Source organism: Mya arenaria, chromosome 6 (genome assembly GCF_026914265.1).
Source record: "Mya arenaria isolate MELC-2E11 chromosome 6, ASM2691426v1".
In the NCBI taxonomy this organism is placed as follows: Eukaryota; Metazoa; Mollusca; class Bivalvia; order Myida; family Myidae; genus Mya; species Mya arenaria.
The window spans coordinates 25,786,210-25,803,797 of NC_069127.1; the positions used below are offsets into that span (position 1 = coordinate 25,786,210).

A 17,588-nucleotide genomic window follows, 5' to 3' on the forward strand; every position below is an offset into this window, starting at 1 on the left:
ATCTTTACATTGGCATTGACTCTGTTCTCTACAGTGATATTTACATTGGCACTGACTCTTTTCTCTACAGTGATCTTTACATTGACATAAACTTTGTTTCTCCCAGAAGTCTTAACATTGGCATTGGCTCTGTTCCTCAGTGATCTTTACATTGGCATTGGCTTTGTTCCTCACAGTGATCTTTACATTGGCATTAACTGTTCTCTACAATGATCTTTACATTGGCATTAACTCTGTTCTCTACAGTAGTCTTTACATTGGCATTAACTCTGTTCTCCACAGTGATCCTAACATAGAAATCAACTCTGTTCCTCTAAGTAATTTTTTCATTGACATTATCTCAGTTGCTCTCAGTGATCTTTACATTAGCATTAACTTTGTTCCTCACAGTGATCTTTACATTGACATTCACTCTCTTCCTCACAGTGATCGTAACATCGGCATTGACTATGTTCTCCACAGTGATCTTTACATTGGCATTAACTCTCTTCCTCACAGGGATCTTTACATTGGCATTGACTCTGTTCCTCACAGGGATCTTTACATTGGCATTGACTCTGTTCTCCACAGTAATATTTACATTGGCATTAACTCTGTTCCTCACAGGGATCTTTACATTGGCATTGACTCTGTTCCTCACAGGGATCTTTACATTGGCATTGACTCTGTTCTCCACAGTGATATTTACATTGGCATTAACTCTGTTCCTCACAGGGATCTTTACATTGGCATTTACTCTGTTCCTCACAGGGATCTTTACATTGACATTGACTCTGTTCTCCACAGTGATATTTATATTGGCGTTGGTTTTGTTCCTCACAGTGATCTTTACATTGGCATTAACTCTGTTTCCCACAGTGGTCTTCACATTGTCATTGGCTGTTTTTTCTTGTAAACAATGTTCAATTACCAGGGTAATTAATATTTTCCATAAATGCATTATTTAATTAGTATATAAAGGTTCATCAATCAAAATGTATGTTTGTTATACATGTGTATGTATTAATTGTAAAAACCAATGTCACTTTTACCTTTCAATATCAATTCTTTTGGAATTGTAAGTATGAAACTAAACACTCAAAACTGTAAAAGAGTTTTAATCCTCATTTTATGCATAAATATGATAATGATATGTAATTGCATTTTCTGTTTGAATTTCATGATTATTTTTTTTTAACAGATGGAAAACATATTAAACTTTCAATTCTCATAAATATTGTGCATTCGGAACACCTCAGCCATTTTTCATTGAAAACAACCTCGAATGTATGCTTGTACATCAGCAGAAGTAGTTTGTAAAATTTATATTTGATAGAATTAATGAATGAAGTGTTTAAGTAGATTTATGTATAATTAAGTTTAAATTCATAGCCAGTGAAGGGAATTATTACATAAATTATTATGATTCCATAGAGTAAAGTCATTAAATTTAACTGCTAAATTGAAATTGCTATGCGATCAACTTGCTGCACAGTTAAGTGTAATGATTTCTGATATTGTAAACCTTCTATATACATCTGAGGTTGTTTTGGATGGAAAATTGCCAAGGTGTTCTGAATGAAATATTGTTAATATGAATATATGATCATTAATCATAATATTCTATGCTTTTCCACAACACAATAAAAAAATGGTCAATAAATTCATAATGTTTTGTGTATATATTTTCAGTTTCAAAATTTCTAAATGTGTAATTATATTATGCGTAATGGAAACATTAAGTACAATCAAGATTAGAATAAATACCGATGCCTTATGTACAATACGTTACACATGTACACAAATATATGCCAAATCAAGAATTATATTTATGAATGAATACTGGCATTTGATATAAGCCAATCTCGCCAGATATTTCCGATTTAAAATTTATACAGTGATACACTGTGTGTAAAAAATCATAACTGTACGGAACACATTTTACACGTTTTATAGCGAAAATGACTAAATCAACAGAAAAATGTATTTTCCTATATGGGGTAAAGCTTAATGACAATGTTCTCAGATATAACAAATAATACACATGTAATACACAATAATATAATACACCATTTATACAATTTTTGTTTCACATCACAGGTTTTATGACCCAGTCAGAAAACATTGGTTTTGGGGAAAAAAGTTTTTGTTGCACTCGAAGATTTGAACTGTAGGTCAATGATGTATGTCAACAAGAGCTGTCACAGTAAGTGACAAATGCCCCTAAAGTGCCATCCAGTTAAATGGATAATGCAATTACTAATATGCCTATTTTCAGAAGGAGCTATCCTAAACTATAAGAATATGCTGACCTATTACAGGCTATATGATGGTTGACGTCAGGTGTGGAGGAGTAATGCAGTAAGGGGTAGAGAAACGTCGTCTTAATGTACCAAACACATGTGCAATGTAATTTTAAAATATCTCCATGCATGACAAAGTTACAGCCGGTCATGACCAACTCGACTTTATCTATGCGCATATACAACAAATTCCATTATGATTAATCGTTAAGCGTGACAGTGACCATTGAGGTAGGGACGCATGTCTTGCACGCAGCACATTGCCTTTGTGTACCAAACACTTGTGCCAATTTTTTTTTTTTTAAATCCCTGAGTGATTGACAAGGCTACACCCAGGACACAATCAACTATACTGTTTATATATGCAGTATACATCATTCCATAATGATAAACCTGCAAGTGTGACCTTGATCTTTGATACACATCGTCTTCATGTACTGAACACATGTGCTAAGTAATTTTAAAGTCCCTCCCTGCATGACAAATTTAAAGCCCGAACACAGGAAAAACGACGGATTGGCGGACAGTCCACACCTTAATTTTAATTTTTATAATTTTTAATATGCCATTGGGGGCATAAAACAAACATTGTTGCCAAAAATACTGTGATGCGAAACAATTTTACAATGATCACAATCGCAAAATATTATCTTAATGTCAACATTTAAAATAAACATTCACTACAAGTTTTTGAGGGCTGCTAACTGTTGTTCAATTTCATCATCTGTTGTTTTTGCCTTTGATGATTCTCCAAGTTTTCCTCCATGGGCGGATGGGGCGTCCAGCAACTGAAAACATTCAAGTAGAGTTAAAATTTGCAAGATAAATGAACACAAAATGACGCCATACATATATGCTATCGGTTGTACATGACAGAATAAGAGACTTACATGCTGATCCATTATCACATAAATTATAAACCAAATTAAAAGTGATTTAATATTCTAAATTTTACTATAAGCGCTGCAATGTGACAACACCAGGTTTTTCGTATGGGCAATAAGATATTACAGCCAATGAATTTCTTGTATGAGACGTAACGGAAAATTACTCTAGTTAAGTGTCTTATGTGTTTAGTTTCAATCAATTCTAACTTAAGTTGTTTGGTGGAAACCATTTTTTTCTATTTTTAGTAACAATGACCTTGACCCAATCCCCCTCAAAAGCAACCCCAAGCTAGCTCTTCACATAAGCTACCGACAAACACACACCAACTTTCATTACTATTCATTTATTCTAACTTAGGTTATTGGGCGGAAATCATTTTATTTTTAGTAACAGTGACCTTGACTTTGATCCTGAACCCTCAAAAGCAATCCCGAGCTAGCTCTTCACATAAGCTACCTACACACCAATTTTCATTACTATCAATCAATGCTAACTTAAGTTATTTGGCGGAAACCAATGTTATATACCTTTCCAGTGATGTCAATGCCGATCTCATCAAGGACCTGTGACACAATGGCGTCCTGTTCCTCCTCATCGCCAGACTCAGTGAGAATGTCATCCAGCGTGTCGTTTACTGAAATCAATGCACATAATTTAAACTAATTACTCCCCTTAAAACAAAGTTTCTGGGTATACAATTTCGGTCAATCATTCAGTCTGTTGGTTTTCACGATTAAATGATAACTCATTGAAATGTTGATGAATTTAAATTATTTGTGGTCCACATGTTTAAAACTCCCTTTGACTTGAATTACTCATTGGCTCAAACTAGATGTAAAGATCCAATTTCTTTACACTGAAAGTAAGCATTCCAGCCAACGAGGTTTGACTGTACCAATATTTTAACAGAGTAATATCTCCTTGACTTGAATTACTCATTGGCTCAAACTAGATGTAAAGATCCAATTTCTTTACACTGAAAGTAAGCATTCCAGCCAACGAGGTTTGACTGTACCAATATTTTAACAGAGTAATATCTCCTTTCCCAACTTGTGTAAAATGGTGTACAGACTACAGACAATAACTTATCACAGGTACAATTGATTTAAATACATTTCACACCATAAAATACAGGTCAAGTTTGACATCGGTTACAATCCACCAATGTTTGACTGAATTATTGTCTCATTTTAAAGAAATAGTTTTCATTTTTTGTGTCTAGGCTCTGTTTAGGTATTTGTCACCCCTGTGACAGCTCTAATTTAGTTTAGTGTAAAGTGGAGACAGATGTTAGCTAAAAGATATCATGTCGGTTGGTTTATACTAATTTATTTCAGCTTGATTGTGATGAAAGCTGATAAGCTTATGAGATCAAATCTGGCCTCAATTTCTCGAAACTTTTTAAGCTTAACAGGTTTAAGTCGCTTTTTTCAATTAGCCAAAATACATACTGAAAATGGATTTTGATAAATGAAAAATGGTTTATTCTGATAAGCATACAGATTTTTCCTACATAATTTTAGAAATTCCTAAAGAAGTCAACATACCACATTTTATAGAACATCAAAAATAGTGGGATTAGCTTAATCCTGTTATAAGGGACTTAAGAAGTTTCGAGAAATTGGGGCCTGTTTATTGGGCAGAAACCATAACTGTGTCCTTTTTGAGAGGTCATGAGTAAGTACCCCTGGTAGGGCTCGAACCAACAACCATTTGGGTGAGAGGTGAACACCTATACAACTAGACCACTCTCACCCTTAAATTGTGTCTGTTGCATGAGCTTACACTTGAACTGGCATATTTCGAATTTCCAAAAGAAAGTGCCTCTGGTAAGGCTCAATCAAGCTTTGGATGAGTTTACACCATTGATTGACATCTATACACAGAGTTACAGGCATTGCTACACATGTATACATTGTCTCTGGCAACATGTTCTTAGAAGAGCATCTTGAATAGATGTTTAGTTATTGCTAAGTTTACACATCGACACTGACACTGCTGACAACACCAAGGCTTACACAATATCTCCTCTTTCCCCCCGAATATTCTGGCTAACAAAACGTTGCACATCAATTTATTTTATGTAAAGACATACTCATTTCTTCGGACATCTCCATCTTTGTGGACTCCTTCTCGAACTCTTGCATCATCTTGGCTGTTTTCTGCGGGTCCATCACCTTGTTCATAGCCTGCATTGTCTGGAAGAAGAGAAAATATCCTTTAAATGCTGTGTAATTATAAACAATCAGTAGCTGATTCACTACCCATATCCTTAACAACAGTTCATTCTTTACATTGAATGCCTATAATAATTCAATAAAGGTATGTTTTTTTCCCTGTTTAAAATATCCAAATATCCCACTCTCTCCCCTCCCCTTCCCCCCTTTCTCTCTCCCTCCACCTCCCCCCCCCATCTCTCTCTCCCATACTCCCTTTTATTATTATGCGCTTTACTACAATACAATTCTAAATCCAAAATGCACCCTTTAACACTTTTCAGTATTGTTATAAACATGATTCACACATAAAAATATGCTATAAAAATTGTTCATTGTCTTAAATTTTTTTTCGATGTATGATATGTAAGAGCTGACCCTCTCCAAAATTTAACAAAAAGGTGGAAGATAAGGTTGCTACAATTAAATTGCACCTGGTTTGAACAGGTAAACCTTAAGCACATTTTAAAGGCACTCACTGTTGTGAGCAGCCATTTTGAAGGGAGAAACAAAGCCTGAACTACATTTCAATTTCACAACATTGTAAACTTCCCTTCTACGATCATTCAAAGTTAAAATGAAAAGATGCAAAATTATGTTTTATTACGTTTTGGGTGCATGTCTTAGACTTGCTTTGTATTTTAATATATTTCAAAGCTACTAACCATTTTATCTTCACTAAACTTTAATACTGGTTACTGTTGCAAACGGGAATATTCTAGACTAGTCCCAGATTCACATTTTTTCATTCAATGTGATAACTGAATTTTTCCCCTTTTCAGCCTAGCATGGTTGAAAATATTGTCTGTTAGAATCATATTTTCTCACCAATAATCACTGAGTTTGAGAAAAAACAAATGTGACCACAAATGTAAACAACCACAGAGAAATTGAGAGAATAAAACGCATGTTTTTTTTATTTTTTCATTCTGAATAACATAATTTTGACTTGCGAAATTACTCTTAATGTGATAGCTTTTGGGAAATGTGTTTCGTAAAGAACTAGTTGGAAACAGACATGTTATCATTGTTTTTTTTCAAATTATACAAAATACATGTGGGGTCTCTTGCATTGCTGATTACAAACTTGTTTCTGAATGTTCTAAAAACAACATCAAGAATTACAGACAATATACCACAGAAAAGTTGAAATCAAGTGGGCGTACAGTGGGCGAGGTATTTTTTTAATTTGATTACCTTTAAGAACGAAAATATTAAAAACGCAGGTTTGTTGTGTCAACTTCACTGTAGTTATACACATTAAAGATTATAAGTATCTTCCATGGCCAAGAGTGCAAGATAGGTTCATTCCGACCTGAGCGTAGGGTGTTCTGCGGAAACGAGGTTTACCGAGTTTCTGCAAAACACCGTGCGCGAGGGTCGGGATGAACCTATCTTACACGAGCGGCTATGGTAGATGCTATTTCTCCCACCTCAGTTAAACAAAATTAAGTAAAAATGTATTTTTTTCTGGAACTCTTTTGTGCTTAGTGAAAATAATTGCGTATGGATATGCGATAAATCGTGGTTGTCATGGATATGCGCGCAGCGATTCAGATTATGTTAATAGTCAGATCGGTCTTTAAATAGTTCTAAGGAGAGTGAAGCATTAATTCTTGAAAGGTGCGTGAAAACTGTTTTATGGTGACATTTGAAGCGAGAAATACTTTATAAGTGTTCTAAATATTTCCATAAGACAAGATTTCCATGATGCTATAGACGACAGTCTTCAACAAGGGAGGTAATTACAATGTGGTGACCATTAAAAAGTAGTTCCATAAGGGAATTTTATCTTTGCCCGTGGGCAAGATAAGAATTTCTAGCATGGTTTAATTATTGGATCTACTTATCTGAGGTGGGAGAAAATGTGATATTTTTGCTCCCTCACATTGATAATGTTGATGTAGATTTTTGGTCAATAATATATTTAAATAAAAGTTGTTCTTCAGTAATATTTCGAAAACGTACTAAGAATGATGTTTTATGCATAGTAAATGACTTTATTAAAGCTGCACTCTCACATATTGAACGTTTGACAACTTTTTTATTTGTTGTCCTGACACGAGCCAATTTTGCGAAAATTAAAGAAAACCAGTTATATAAGACTGCTGACATAAAATAAGATCGCAGATTTTTATATTCAAGTTAAAAAATTAATGTTTTATGCATTTTTCTTAAACCATTAGTAACGGTTTAAGCCATAAAACATTAATTTTCGGACGGAAATATGGAAATCTGCGATCTGATTTTTTGTCAGCAATCTTTTATCATTTGTTTACAGATATTTACACAAAAATTTGCTCTTTCCAAGACAAAAAATAAAAAAAGTTGTAAAAGTGGTATACCTGTGAGAGTGCAGCTTTAAGTTGATTTCGGTTAAATAACGAATCACAATAGAAACCAAAATTTGAAATAATCATAATATAAACTATTGACTTCCATTCTATTGACAAACTATACAAGATTTAAACCTTGTTAAAATAAATACTTGAGGATTTTTGTGAAATGGGGACCAGATTTTTAACTTAATTGCAAAACCAACATAGCCTAGTGAAATTTAGACTAATGCCATGAGATAGAACCATGGGTTGGGTACAGAAACCAGCCTTAAAAAGGGTATCCTTAGTTCCTTTCTGAATGACTAACCTTGGTTGTGGTTCCCATAGCACCGGCCATCTTCATGTTTGAATGCATCAACTGGAACAGAAACAGAGATAACATGAATATTGATCAAAGATAGGTAATTAGAGATTGCATGAATATTGATCAAAGATAGGTAATTAGAGATTACATGAATATTGATCAAAGATAAATAAATAGAGATGACATGAATATCACAGTTAAGATTAGTAAACAGAGATTACATGAACATCGCATCAAAGATGAGTTAAAAGATATAAAATTAATATCACATCAAAAATAAGTAAATAGAGAGGACTTGAAAATTGCAGCAAAGATAAGTAAATAGAGATGACATGAATATCGCATCAAAGATAAGTAAATAGAGATGACATGAATATCGCATCAAACATAAGTAAATAGAAATGACATGAATATTGCATCAAATATAAGTAAATAGAGATGACATGAATATCGCATCAAAGATAAGTAAATAGAGATGACATGAATATCACATCAAAGATAAATAAATAGAGATGACATGAATATCGCATCAAAGATAGGTTAATAGAGATGACAGACATTCTTCAAAAACATAGCAGAATTAGGTCTTAAAGTTTTGTTTAAAAGTCAGAGTTGTGGGCCTTGCTATACATATGCCAATTGTCCCTGGCAACAGGTCACCAAAGTTTCATTTAAATATCTTAAATATAAACTTTTCAGAGCTTAGGCCAAGGTTTAAGTTCTTGCAAGGTGCCGCCAATGACAAGGCCACCAAGGCTATTACAAGTATACCTCTACGTTTTCTCTTCAAACAACAGACGACATAATAATGATGTCAGATAATACACCAAGATTTATTCTGATTGTCGCGGATCATTTAGTCTCCTTAATGCACTATTTTACTGCTACAAACCAAAATAAAAGTAAAATCAGGGAGGCAGTCAAAACATTAATCAAAATTTAATCCATATATGAAATCGCAAATCAACATATGGATATGTTTACCTTTTGTTGTGAGCCAATTGCCTGTATCTTTGAGCCTGTGTTAAAACTTCTTGCCTTCTGTTTTCTCAAGTTGACTAGTTGTTTAGCTAAAACTGTACATGCCTGCAAATAATGATATAAAGGATAGTTGTTTGTTTCAGTGTTTAAATAGATTGTAATATATTTCACTGAGTGAGCAACAAAAGTTATATTTCACAAGTGGCACAGTCATGATTTATTATATACCTCAAAGTGTTAGGGTAAGACATTTAACTGCATTAACTGTAGCGCGATTTCAGAAATGATTTCCTTGATACTGTGTTCCAGTTCTGTGGGCACTGATGCTTGATTTGAATAGCGAAACGGGCTAAATTTTTAAAACCGTGAAATATATAATATAAATTGATATTTTCACTGATTTTTTAATTTCAAGATTAATCTCTATAAACCACCCGAAAGCATATAATAAACAAGGTTTTTTTATTAATAAGTAAGCATGGGTGGTTTACATTTCATTTCTTTAGAAGTATGAAAGGATTTTTTTTATCACAATGAAACATCACATTCACTGTACGGTAATTATTCCTCCAGGAATTTATCTGTGCAAATCCTTCCGTAAACTCTTTATTGATGTTTTGGCCTATGAAATAATTTACAATTATGTAAATAGATGCTAGCAGAATGTATCAATACTCAAGTTGAAATTGATACATGTACAGTCTGTTAATTTCTAAAATACAAAATTTATGTCGGATAAAGAAAATATATGATCTGTTCATTAACTGTGATGTTTTATATATTGTAAAGTTATACCTGCTTATTTCCCTGCTTTGCAGCCTTTTTTATGTCCATTTCCTAAAACATAAAAAATATTTAAAATAATATTTATCAAATCTATCAAGTCACGCAATCATAAATAACATAACAAAATAACATAAATGTGTTCTGTTTATGGAATTTGTTTCCATTACAGCAATTAATAAAGACCCACATGACAATACATTAGTATTTCATTATCCCAACGGAACGTTCTCACTTTATTATGCACCTATCAATGTTTTGTCCCCATCCAGGGTTGGCAAGCATACAGGGGACTTAGGGCAGTGAGTGATTTTCGCATTATTGCTTTGGAATTCAAGTTATACAAATTTTAAATATCAAAAAGGAGGATAGGAAGGTAGTTACAAAACTAATGTGAGCTCTTATAAACTTTTTAATTTTAATTATCCAAATGATTTCAAAAGGTATTAATGAGAGTTCAATAACATATATAACAAAGAGGGCTTGAATGATACTTTTTTTAAAATTGGCCTTTCAGACTAACACATTTTAAATCCAAAACCTAGATTACCAGTTTCTTCTCATCTCTTTCCATCTTATTCCTGTCTCTTTCGAGGTCTCGTTGAGTTTTCTTCATCACTCTGTCATTGGCCTTGAGTTGCTCTTTAATATACAAAATTATATCATTATAAAAAAATTTACCATTATAAAAATTATATCATTATACAGATCCCCTGCTTTGGCACATTGCAGGGTTCTCAGCAAGACAGGCTGCTGGCCAAAACGAACGGTTCAAATGACTTTAAGGTCTGACTGAGTTCAAATTTGCAAAATAAGATTTTTTACCGAAATGCACCTTTCTTGACCCTTAGCTGTCATTTGATATAAATTATGCTCAGAATGCCTTATCATTTATGCTTCAAGCCTTGCATTTCACCCCAAGATCAAGTACAGTTTAAATCTTGTTAAAAAAAATAAAGTTTAAATAAATGCTTGACAATTGCATATTGAACTTGTTTGAAAGCAAATTTATGTTGCTAAGAATCAAATATATCAAAAATATTAAAACTCTCAGACTGTACTGTAGGGCAGGGTCAAATATCTGGGAAACACAGGGACCTTGATTGATACAATGCTATATCTGCCGGTAGTGACGAACAGTGCAGCTAATTCTAATTAAATTTAAGTCGGCTGATAGAGATTTATTCCATGATGGCCATGAACAGTAGACTAATTTTAAATTGTCTTTTAGTATACAGCTAATCTTCAATAGACAATACGGCCAAGATTGGCAGACCATACGGCCGAGACTGGCGGAAAATATGGCCCTGACAAGCTGACCAGATGGCCCAGATCTGATTGGCAGACAATATGGCCAAGATTGGCGGATCATTATGACCAAGTTTCAAAGACCATACATGTATGGCCCATATATATTCATATATGAATGATACCGCAGATATTTAAAGACCATGGTCATGATTGAAAAACGATAATAACCAGATTAAATGAAATATGGCCGCGATTATAAGACCAAACAGCCATAACTGCTTGAGTGTACTGCAAAGATCAGTGAATCTTGTATACAGACCACTGCTGTGAACCATGTGGTATGAACATCTCGGCTGTTTAATTCCGGGCTTTATCATTCTTGGACATAACCGTAGGGTCTGCCGATCTGTACGACATCAACGTTCAATCTGGACCCTATCGGCAATGTTTTTTTCTTTATTTTTTCCAGGGGTTATAATTCTATCAACAGTCGCATACATGTAGCTAAAGAACCTCAGGTCACAAATTTATAAGTTCTGACCAACCTGCTCACTAAAGAGAAGCCCTTATCGAAAGTCATCCAGAGCTAGATGTCATGCTTTTATTTGAATAGGTTAAAATAAAATACTTGTAGAAAAGAAATAATTCATTTGATTTTTTTTTTAAATTCTGCAAATACAGCTTATTTTCAAAACCTAAAGCCAAATCACTGTTTCATATATTTAAACACATGTTTCAATTCACAAGAACACCATAAAAATGTTTGTTTAGTTGACTATGCCGATTATTTTAGTCCTATAACAAATGTCAGAGCAAAACATCAGTATTTAGTTATGGGCCACAGAACCAGTGTGAAAGTGAACCGTTTTATGGTAAAAATATTTAATTCACATCTGACATTCATCTTGAAAATGAAATGTGTTTTGGCTAATAGCTTCTCTTATCACTTAATTTCTAAAAGGATTATGCCATGAGTCACTTCTGTATACAGATGTTTACTAACAAGTAAACAAACAAAACATGAACTCCAATTCTTCACTCACCTTCAACTGTTGGTTTCTTCGAAAAGAAAGACATTGTTGGATTCTGGATCAGTAAGACCAACGCTCTATGAAGGTACAGTAAAGTGTTACTACAAAACGCTGATAACTCTAATATTTTGTGATTTAAACCTCATATGACGTTTGACAAATCGCGGAAGTATTAATCAGGGTACAATAAAATGCTTGGATTTCGCAAGCATCTCCAAAATTCAAGGGAGATCACTCCAGATGCAAGTTTTCTATGGTGTCCATTTTTTGGTTAAAAACCTGTGATATATTTTGGCCTTTATAATTATATGAGTTCAATTTAAATAAGACAATCTAGTTTACATGTCTGTCTTTCTTAATTGCAATTTTCTACCTCACAGAATGAGATTAACTACTTTGAAGATTTGGTATTGTTTTCGGATATTATTATTCGGATAAATACTGTACTGAATTTATTTTAATAGCAATGAAAAATATGAACCCTGTTCATTGCTTATTCATGTTTAAATTATAAATAATTTTAAGATATATGATTTTTATCAATCTAGGACTGAAATGCGTCATGGATCAGGAAATTTTGACGGAAGTGCCACAGAGCATGAAAAGATTGATACGTCTCGTGACCAGAGGGTTCTATACAGTCGAACATTCCATAGTTATTGACATGTTGGTGCGAAACCCTTGTATGAAAGAAGATGATATGCTTGAACTCTTGAAATTTGACAGGAAACAGCTGAGAGCTGTTATAAACACTCTTAAAAATGATAAATTTATCAAAGTTCGGATGCGAGTGGAAACTGATAGTGAGGGACGAACAACAAGACATAATTATTACTTTATAAATTATGTGATGTTTGTTAATGTTGTGAAATATAAGCTTGATCATGTGCGAAGAAAAATAGAAACGGAAGAAAGAGACAATACAAGCCGAGCTTCATTCCGTTGTGACGAGTGTCAGAAATCATTTACAGATTTGGAGGCGGATCAGTTGTTTGATTTCATGACACAAACTTTCAGGTACTGACAGATTTAACAAGATTGTCAAGCGTTTTAATCCTCCTTAGTATTTTAAGTATAAAAGCCATGTAAGTAATGCTTTAACCTCTTTTTACATTTATAATAAATAGTGTGTTTTAAGTGAAGCTACTTTATGTTCAGAGGGCCCTGGCACAATTCACAAAAAGCTGTATTAAAACTGATATGAATGTAAGAATTGGGTTAATTTGCCGATAACAAACATATTTTAAAAAAAATTAGAATGTTAGGAATAAAATTATGTACTTGTTATGCAAAGAAAGCAGGATTTGCTAACATAACTACATAATTATGCAGTAATTGTGTATGTGTAATATTTTAATAAATTTACAGCAAGTAAATGCTTCTGTGTTTTTATTCACTGTCATCCATTTCAGATGCACAATATGTCAGAATGAAGTGATTGAGGATGAGAGTGCAGTGAATGCCAAGGATGCCCGCACCTTGCTTGCCAAATTCAATGAGCAAATTCAGCAGTTGTACGATCTCCTAAGGGAATGTGAGGACGTCAAGTTGGCGCCGGAACTCATGGAACCAGAACCTATTGACATCAAGGCTTCGTCAAGGTCAGATGGCTTGCCAACACATTATTTGTATAATTAAAATGTTTTTTTGTTTTTGTGAGCTTGCCTTTTTTAAAGAAAAAGGCGATAGCCTAATAGTTTTAGTGCAAGCAAGTTGGTCATTGCTAAAAAAATGTTCAAGATATTTGAAAGAAACTTGGTACACATGGTGCCAGAGATAATGTGGACTTTCATAGCATTTCTTTTAGTAAGCCCCCATTTAACTACTTTAAGAATGATAGACAAGCGTTGACATTCGCTCCTTGGCACTCTTGGGTTTATTTCAATTTAATTTTTGATTCACTGTAATACTACCATTTTCTTTCCTAGTCCTGTTTGAGTGTCATAAATGTTCAAAAGGCAAATACAAAAACTAAAAATTTCTCTCAGATCTCGAAGCAACAAGCCTGCCCAGGATGGGGACAAATGGAGCGGTGATGCGACCAGGTACAAGACAGCCTTCAACTACACAGAGGGGTCCATCAATGTGACGATGAATGAGGAGCAGCGCCAGGTGAAAGAGGCTACAAAAGAACAACCCATCTGGATGACACAGAGCACAGTGGACGGTGTGCCATTGGATACCGCTAACGAGGTATGCGATTCAATTGATGTCTTTGCTATGGAAAATGTACATATAATGTAATAATAAAAGTTATTTTCTTTATTTTATGCTCATTATAAATTTTTTGGAGGAGTTATGATTTATTTGTATCTTACCCAATAAGTTGCCCCTTATGATGACACAAGGCTTTCAGTATTATATTAAAGTATAATTGCACAATTGTAAGATTTTTTCTGTCATAACTACATTTTGATATTATAGAGTAAAAAATAGTGTGTATTAAGCAAATTTATACGGTTCTTATATAAGTATTTACATGTTACTGTTTTTCCCTCTCTTATTTTTACATTTGACCATTATCATTGTTACAACTTAACACATTGTAAGACTGAATTGTTTTTAATTTTAGCTACCTTTGTTTTATCCTTCATCAATTAAATTTATTAATACAGAAACATTTTGTGTCAATATCTATTTATATTGATAAGTACTGATCATCCTGTGATATTTTGGTTTTTGCTTTGTTTTACTTGTAAATATGTTTTTGGATGAATAAATAAACTTTGCAGAAATAAATAAAGGAAAAAACAACATAAAAACACAACAAATTTTAAAGAAAGTTTCATGCTCATGAAGTACCTTATTTTTAAGAGCTTTAAACATATAATTCCATTTAAATATTATTTTCATGCAAGTGTGACTCTTTTATAAGTTCACTTCTTTTTACAGGTTGCACCAGATGTGTCGGGTTCTGCTAAGAAAGAGTCCGGAGCCAAGACAGAGGTGAACAGGGAGATCGAGAACCTGCTCATGATTCATGAGAAGAAGTCCGGAGGCGTGAACCTTCCCGCTATCCCCTTGGCAGGGGATACGGCCGAGGACAGCAACAGCAGTGACAGCGACGCTGAGCCTTCCAGACCACAGATCAACCACCAGGCAGAAGGTCAGGGTTTTGTATTGAAGAAAAATAAGATTTTGACTCATTTAATGCTGGTGTTTTATAGATGTGTTTTTGGTGTCATTTTCATTATGGTTTGAGCGACCTGCAAAAACTTGAATGTTAGCACAAAACAAAACGACCCATTGCTAAAAAATATTTTTACAATGCTGGAATCTGGTTTTTCCAATGACACAAGACCAACCATAGCACGACATTGTACCAATAAGAGTGACTTTGCAAAAGTTTATATAAGTTTTGTCACAATTGTAAAATAGATAAAATCAAGGAATGTGAAGCTTAAGGCTCAAATTATTGATGAGTTATGCCCCTTGCACCAATGATGTACTTTAGCTGTGCTAAAAAAAACAACAATGGCTAAGAAATGAACTTTTGTTAAATTACTTCCTCTCATCCATGCAGTATTCATTGCAGGTTAACTTTTTTAAGCTTGACTGTTTTTTGATGAAAAAATAAGAGGTATTATATATATAACACATGTTGTTAGAGAAAATATTCTTATGTACAGTATGCTTTAATAATTGCTGAGTTATGAAAAACAATAGACAAGCATTACCATTCAGTCAGCTGCGCTCTTGTTTATCACATCCTTATCTTGTTATAACATTGTTCCAGTGGCAGAGATGGTGAGTGAGGATGAAGACGAGGAGGTAATCATGGTAACGGTTGGTGGGTGCAAGGTGCCCATCTCAGACGTTACAGATGACATGGTCACCCGCATGACATATGAGGAGAAGTCGGAATACATAAGAATGGGGCAGGAATTACACCACCATATGTATGAATGAGGTAAGAGAAATTGGATCAGGATATTACTGGTAAAACACATGTAGAGAGATAATAAAATTGAATTAGAGACCATCAGTAAGAAGTTGTGCTTTACTTATTAAAGAAAAACCATTGGCAAGAACCCATGGATTAATGATGTACATGTGCGATACTCTAACTGTTGCCCTTCGCAGAGTTCAAGCAGTGTTAAGTTTAGAATAGGGCTTATGAAGAACATTTCTTTAAAAATCAGCCCCTTTTCTGGATCAATCTTAAGTCCCTAATACTTGGATCAAGCTCTGGACTCTTTTTTTTTTAGAATTGGGGCCATAGGATTAATGTTACAACAATGGTTCTTTGTTACAGGATTATGTGCTGACTTGTCGAGTATGATGCTGCGATGTGGGCTAGGTATGCGAGGACCACAGTGTGTTCATGCCATCTTTCAGTTGAAAGGAAAATTAGCTTGGGCCATAAAGAAATTGAGCTCGTGCCATAAACAAATTTGAATACATGAAAATGTATGTTGAATAAATTAAGTGACATTACATTGATAACAGTTTTCAAAAGATTAATTCAATACTTGGCTTTTTTTGTAATATGTTGTCGGTGCTATGTTCATGCAATGTGTGTGTGTGTTTATTGATACATTAACTAGAGATTTTACTTTTATGATAGCATATGAACTGTAGAACAACCCAATAAGTGACGGCATTTGCCAAATGGTAATATTCAACTATAATGTACAATTCTAACAAAATGAAAGTTGTCTTATATCAGAAATTCGTCTTTAAAAATAATTACATGCATGATTTTAAAAATTATTTGTATAATTGGGCCATTAATGTACCATATTTACTTAGGATGTGAGCATATATAAATATATAGTTTATATTTCGTTTGCTCAAGCAAGAAATATGTAAACCGTTGTGTGGCATTTAATGAAATGCTCTTTGGTATCATGATGTAAAGATACAGTATTGGGTAATGATGTTGAATGTTTAATGTTGGACGGTGTTGTAATTATGTTTCAACTGTAACAGATGGAACTTAAAAATAAATATTGAAATGTTATTTCTTCATTATCAATTCAAAATCTCTCTGTAGACTCTGATTCTCACTCATTGTTGATTAAAAAAGTATAAAAAAACACAGTTTAGAGACATGATGAGAAAATCTGCTTCTTCATTTGAAATGCCCATCATCAGTTTTTTTGTTGTTCTTATTTATTTATGCTTGAATGTGAAGACAGCTTAAAACTGATATTAATCACTCATAAGTCTATTTCTAGGGTAGAAACCTGGGCTGGTATTCTTAAAACATCATCATTCGGAACTCCTCGGCCATTTTATCGAAAACAACCTCGGATGTATGCCGGTACATCTGTTGAAGTAGTTCGTAAAATTTTGAATTATATCATTAGTTAAATGTAGTGTTTTAGAGTTGTATTTATTGATCTAAGTTTAAATTTATTGTCATTGAATTGTATTATAGCAAACATAATGAAGAATCCCAAGAGCGGACTTAAACGTACCACTTTTTGAGTGTGTAAACCATCCGAGGTTGTTTTCGATAAAATGGCCGAGGAGTTCCGAATGAAAACATCATCTCTTAAGTTGGTTTC

General features: G+C 33.7%; 2 protein-coding genes across 6 annotated transcripts; one reads left to right on the forward strand and one right to left on the reverse strand.

The window, feature by feature from the left end:
* Window positions 1-1,081: 1,081 nt before the first annotated feature.
* On the reverse strand, window positions 1,082-12,268 carry LOC128238619 (charged multivesicular body protein 2b-like). The gene is made up of 8 exons (XM_052954730.1): window positions 12,088-12,268; window positions 10,344-10,435; window positions 9,806-9,847; window positions 9,014-9,115; window positions 8,033-8,083; window positions 5,266-5,368; window positions 3,698-3,804; window positions 1,082-3,070 (listed from the first exon to the last, which is right to left on the reverse strand). Exons 1-8 carry the CDS (start codon window positions 12,119-12,121, stop codon window positions 2,963-2,965), a joined length of 639 nt encoding a protein of 212 aa, XP_052810690.1. The 5' UTR covers window positions 12,122-12,268; the 3' UTR covers window positions 1,082-2,962.
* Window positions 12,269-12,299: 31 nt separating this feature from the next.
* LOC128238618 (general transcription factor IIE subunit 1-like) lies at window positions 12,300-17,027 on the forward strand. 5 transcript variants are annotated; one of them, XM_052954728.1, is made up of 7 exons: window positions 12,300-12,317; window positions 12,624-13,092; window positions 13,488-13,676; window positions 14,064-14,268; window positions 14,968-15,181; window positions 15,812-15,985; window positions 16,331-17,027. In XM_052954728.1, exons 2-6 carry the CDS (start codon window positions 12,638-12,640, stop codon window positions 15,982-15,984), a joined length of 1,236 nt encoding a protein of 411 aa, XP_052810688.1. In that variant the 5' UTR covers window positions 12,300-12,317; window positions 12,624-12,637; the 3' UTR covers window position 15,985; window positions 16,331-17,027. The 5 variants fall into 5 exon arrangements, with proteins under 5 accessions (XP_052810688.1, XP_052810686.1, XP_052810687.1 ...); XM_052954726.1 differs by having other exon boundaries at window positions 12,302-12,356; XM_052954727.1 differs by having other exon boundaries at window positions 12,308-12,345.
* Window positions 17,028-17,588: the final 561 nt, after the last annotated feature.

Coding starts and splice junctions, on each gene's coding strand:
- LOC128238619 (XM_052954730.1), bottom strand. CDS start 12,121: ATGTCTTTCTTTTCGAAGAAACCAACAGTTGAAG. Junction 9,848..10,343: donor AAAGAGATGAGAAGAAACTG/GTAATCTAGGTT, acceptor TTTATGTTTTAG/GAAATGGACATAAAAAAGGC. Junction 8,084..9,013: donor CAATTGGCTCACAACAAAAG/GTAAACATATCC, acceptor TTTCTGTTCCAG/TTGATGCATTCAAACATGAA.
- LOC128238618 (XM_052954725.1), top strand. Junction 13,677..14,063: donor GACATCAAGGCTTCGTCAAG/GTCAGATGGCTT, acceptor AATTTCTCTCAG/ATCTCGAAGCAACAAGCCTG. Junction 15,182..15,811: donor GATCAACCACCAGGCAGAAG/GTCAGGGTTTTG, acceptor ACATTGTTCCAG/TGGCAGAGATGGTGAGTGAG.